This window comes from Anopheles cruzii, unplaced genomic scaffold, assembly GCF_943734635.1.
Source record: "Anopheles cruzii unplaced genomic scaffold, idAnoCruzAS_RS32_06 scaffold01737_ctg1, whole genome shotgun sequence".
NCBI classification, from domain to species: domain Eukaryota; kingdom Metazoa; phylum Arthropoda; class Insecta; order Diptera; family Culicidae; genus Anopheles; species Anopheles cruzii.
The window spans coordinates 1-4,433 of record NW_026455322.1 but is presented as its reverse complement, the minus strand read 5'-3'; the positions used below and the strand labels follow the sequence as shown (position 1 = coordinate 4,433).

The 4,433-nt window shown below is 60.2% G+C and overlaps 1 protein-coding gene across 1 annotated transcript; it reads left to right on the top strand.

Annotated features, from left to right (window-relative positions):
• Nucleotides 1-148: 148 nt before the first annotated feature.
• On the top strand, nucleotides 149-4,428 carry LOC128276614 (histone-lysine N-methyltransferase 2C-like; the record flags this gene model as incomplete). Its single annotated transcript, XM_053015071.1, has 4 exons — nucleotides 149-791; nucleotides 922-1,506; nucleotides 1,582-1,828; nucleotides 1,900-4,428. Coding segments are annotated over 4 exons (4,004 nt in total), but the record flags the coding sequence as incomplete, so codon positions are not given.
• Nucleotides 4,429-4,433: the final 5 nt, after the last annotated feature.

The window sequence follows — 4,433 nt, the reverse complement described above, 5'->3', positions numbered from 1 at the left end:
AAAACAATATCACCATCATCACTTTTACTTCCGGCTTCCTTCCGAAACTCACCATTCGACCACTAAAATCACCACCACCACCAACGACGACAATAAACAACACCAACACACCGTCGCGCGCACGGCCTACTTCAACGCGTGAGTCCAGATGCCATTCTGGACCCATCGACTACGTCGATTTCGTGCCAATCGTCGCCGATAGAGGACTCGCTTGCGATCGGGACGAACCTCGACGAAGCGGCGGTGCGGGTGACAGAGGCAACGGCTGGAGCAACGCGTACCGCATCGTCGTCGTCGTCGGTCACCAGCAGCAGCGTCCATCTGAAGCCGCACCAGAAGCTGACCATCAAGACAGTTGTTCTCGGCACAACCAGCAGCAGCGTCAACAGTGCTGGTCACCACGGGGGGGCATCCGGATCATCGTCGTCCTCCTCGTCGCCGTCCTCCTCCTCCCCGTCGTCGATCTCCTCGCCACCGGTACCGGCCCCCGGGCTACGCTTCGGGCTCGGTGGCGGTAAACCTTCGGCCGCGGCACTACGGCGAGGACCGGGACGGCCAAAGAAAGATTTCATTCCTCTGCTGAAGATGTCCTCGTCGGCAAACGGAGCCGGCAGCAGCGTGGCAGGAAGTGCGGCCACCTTTGGGCCGGCCTCAGCGATCAGCAGCGGTAGCTTGGGTATCAGCGGTACGACGACGATCATCAAGCTCACCCAGGGTGGTGGTGGCGATCGCGGTGGGATCACGGCCGGCAGCTCGTCACCCTCGTCCGAGGCGAGCAAAGCGGTTAAAAGGTAACGTATCTCGCTAGCACACACACTGGTACTTAAAACCACTTCACGCCGCCTTCCGCCAGCCAGCCAGCCAGTGCCGTGTTGACCTCCTAACTCTACTCCAAACCCCCCGTTTTCCACTGCTTTCTAGATATAAGCATACTAATGTTGTTCGTGGTGGTATCCCTAAAAGGAAAGTGGAACTAGCGCCCGTTGCAATGCAAGAAACGGCCACCACCGGCGGCGGCAGCAGCAGCAGCAGCGGGAGCCCGGGAGCGGCGGGAGCCACCGTGCTTCCCCTGTCCTCACCGACCACCACTACCTCCGGCTCGTCGGCCGGGTTCGCGTCCGCTCTGCTGGCGTCTCCGAACGACGAAGCACCGCTCACCGGTGCCAGTAGCACCGCCAACAGCTCCGTGGCCTCGACACCAACCGGCGAGCTGGAAGCGACCGACCCGGCCCAGCTGATGCCGGCTCCCGATGAGCTACCGTTCTTCCCGGAGAAGTACACCGGCAAGCCGTGCATTCTGTGCAACCTCGGCGAACGCAGCCAGCTCGGACAGGGCGAAATGTTGCGCATCGAGATAACGATTCCGGCCGACCAGCTGGCGTCGGCGCTCACGCAGGAAGACAAAACACATTCCCTTGCAGGCGACCGGAGTCCCCGGACGATGGCCAGCTTAGCTCCACCGTTCCTGGCCAACAGCAAGCGGCAGAAAGGCTCCAACAAGTGCAAGTAAGTGCGGGGTGGCCCCGTCCCGTCGGTGCAGTGCATAGTGGTTAACTTTTTCACCGGGTGCCCTTTCCACAGAAATCCCATCGCAACCGCAGAGTATACGGATGAGCTGGAAAAGATCGGCCACCTGGAGGTGAACGATGCGTCGTTCATCAACGACGGTGGCTACTTCTACATTCATCGGTCCTGCGCCCTCTGGTCGTACGGTGTCGGCCGGGATTCGCTGAGCGGGACGCTCAGCAACCTGGAGGTGGTGGTTGCCCAAAGCCTTAGCCGACGGTGTCACTTTTGTGCCCATTTCGGCGCCACTTTGTCGTGCAAGGTACGTGTGGCCAACGTGTGTTCCAACGTGATTTACGACACGGGTTGTCGCGGTTTTTTTTTGTTTTGCAGATGTCCTGCCCGAAATGGTACCACTTTCCGTGCGTGGCCGCCTCGGGTGGCTTTCAGGTGATCCAAACGTACAACATCTTCTGCAAGGAGCATCTCGGACAAGTGCCTTTAGTGTGTGCGGAGGACATCAACTGTCGGCAGTGCTCGGCGCTCGGTGATGTCGGCAATCTGATCATGTGTTCGATCTGCGGCGATCACTATCACGGCACGTGCGTCGGACTGGCGCAGCTGCCGGGTGTGCGCACCGGGTGGCAGTGCAATTCGTGCAAAAAGTGCCAAATCTGCCGTGTACCTGACTCGTTCGAGGGCCGCACGGTGGCGTGCGAGCTGTGCGACAAGATTTACCACGCCAGCTGCCTGCGGCCGATGATGACCTCGATACCGAAGCTTGGCTGGAAGTGTCGCTGCTGCCGGGTGTGCTCGGACTGTGGAGCGCGCACGCCCGGGGCGGGTGCTTCGTCGCGGTGGCACTCACACTACACGGTGTGCGACTCGTGCTATCAGCAGCGCAACAAGGGCTTCTCGTGCCCGATCTGTCACCGAGCGTACAGGGCGGCGGCTTACCGCGAGATGGTCAAGTGTAGCGCGTGCTTCAAGTTCGTTCACAGTACCTGCGACCCGGACGCCGAGCTGTCGGTGTACAATGCCCGGAAGGAGTCGAACCCGGACTACGAGTATCTGTGCAGCCCGTGCAAAACGGTCATCCACAATGGGCGGCTTGCGGCGGCCTTGCGCCGTAGCACCAGTGTCGACGACGACAGCGCCAGTATGGCGCTCTCGCAGGACAGTCTCGTGGCGGAGGACGCGATGGAAGTGGACGGTGTGGAGGGCGGCGCTACCAATACCGGACGCGATCGCTTCGATCGGGCCGCCGCACCGTTGCAGGATGTTGGCCTAGGAAAGGGTAAACCGTACGTGGCCAGTAAGATTGCAAAGAAACGCCTCGGCCTGGCGCTCGCCGGTGTTGGTGGTGCCGGTATTCTGGGTGGCAACCGACCGAAGGGCATTGGCAAAGGGTTCCAGAAAAAATCCCGCTTCGCGGATATGACACGAAAGCGAGGATCGAAGGCGAAAATGCGAGGCATTTTCGGTGTTCCCGGGTTGGGTTTGCAGCGACCAACGGTCGATCTGAGCGCATCGACAAAGGCGACGGAAGACGAACCGGGTGGCGAGAATCGGCTGGTGCTGTGCTCGGCCAAGGACAAGTTTGTCCTGACGCAGGACATTTGCGTGATGTGCGGGGCGATCGGTACCGATCAGGAGGGATGCCTGATTGCGTGTACCCAGTGCGGCCAGTGCTACCATCCGTACTGCACGAACGTGAAGGTGACGAAGCTGATTCTGCAGAAAGGTTGGCGTTGCCTGGACTGTACCATCTGCGAGGGTTGTGGTCAGCGAAACGATGAGGCGCGGTTGATTCTCTGCGACGATTGCGACATCTCGTTTCACATTTACTGCATGGATCCGCCGCTCGAACATGTTCCGCATGGGACGTGGAAGTGCAAGTGGTGCGCCATGTGCCAGAAGTGTGGCACCAACAGTCCGGGTTTCAACAGTGGCTGGATGAACAGCTACACCGAGTGTGGCCCGTGTGCCAGCCAGGCCAACTGTACTTCCTGTAACGAAGGGTACGGAGAGGGGGACCTAATCATCCAGTGTCACCAGTGCGAACGGTGGCTGCACTGCGCGTGCGATCAGATCAAGAACGAAACCGAAGCGGAACGGTGCGCCGAAGAGGGCTACAATTGTGTCGTTTGCCGACCGGCCGACCAACCACCGCCCCATCTGGTGCCAAAGCGGAAAAGTCTCACGTCGCTCGGAGCATCCTCTGCGGCGGCCCTCGGATCGCTAACGGCACAGAAAGGGGCCGCAAAGTTGGAGGAAAAAGTCGTTCCGCTAGCCCTCGAGGGCAACCACTACGTCGACGGCGTGTGCCTGAGTGAACACGGACTGCACCAGATCAAGGCGCTGCAGGCCGAGTTTGGGAAGCGCGGCAAGCGGAAACCAAAGCTACCGGTGGAACCACCGGTGGCGGCGGAGAAAGACGCGGGAATACTGGCCGCCATCGAGTCGGTCGTTTCCGGCAACAGCCACGACAATTCGTTCGAAGATATGCGCCTCGAGCCGCTGGACCCGAAGGAGGAAGCCGAAATCTACAAGGACGGCATGCCGTGGAACGATCCGACGCCCCCGGAAGGGTTCGCGCTGTTCACCACCGAGGGTGGCACCGTGGTGCTGCGGAAGAAACGACAGCGTAATCTGCAAAAACTAGGCATCGGCGGTTTCTTCGTGCGCAACCGTGCAATCCGGACGAAGGACGGATGCAAGGACGACGAGGACGGGCTGGGCGAAGGGTTGGATGACGGTGCAGACGGTGGAGCTGTGACGAAACCAAAGAAGAAGCCAATCCGGCGGAAGCCGAAAAATAAGCTCATCGAAATCTACCCCAACATACTGCAGGACGCGTTCTTTGGCCGGGCGCTGCTGTGTGCGAACGTAATGCCCCAGTTCGAGACACCCGTCAGCGACGACGA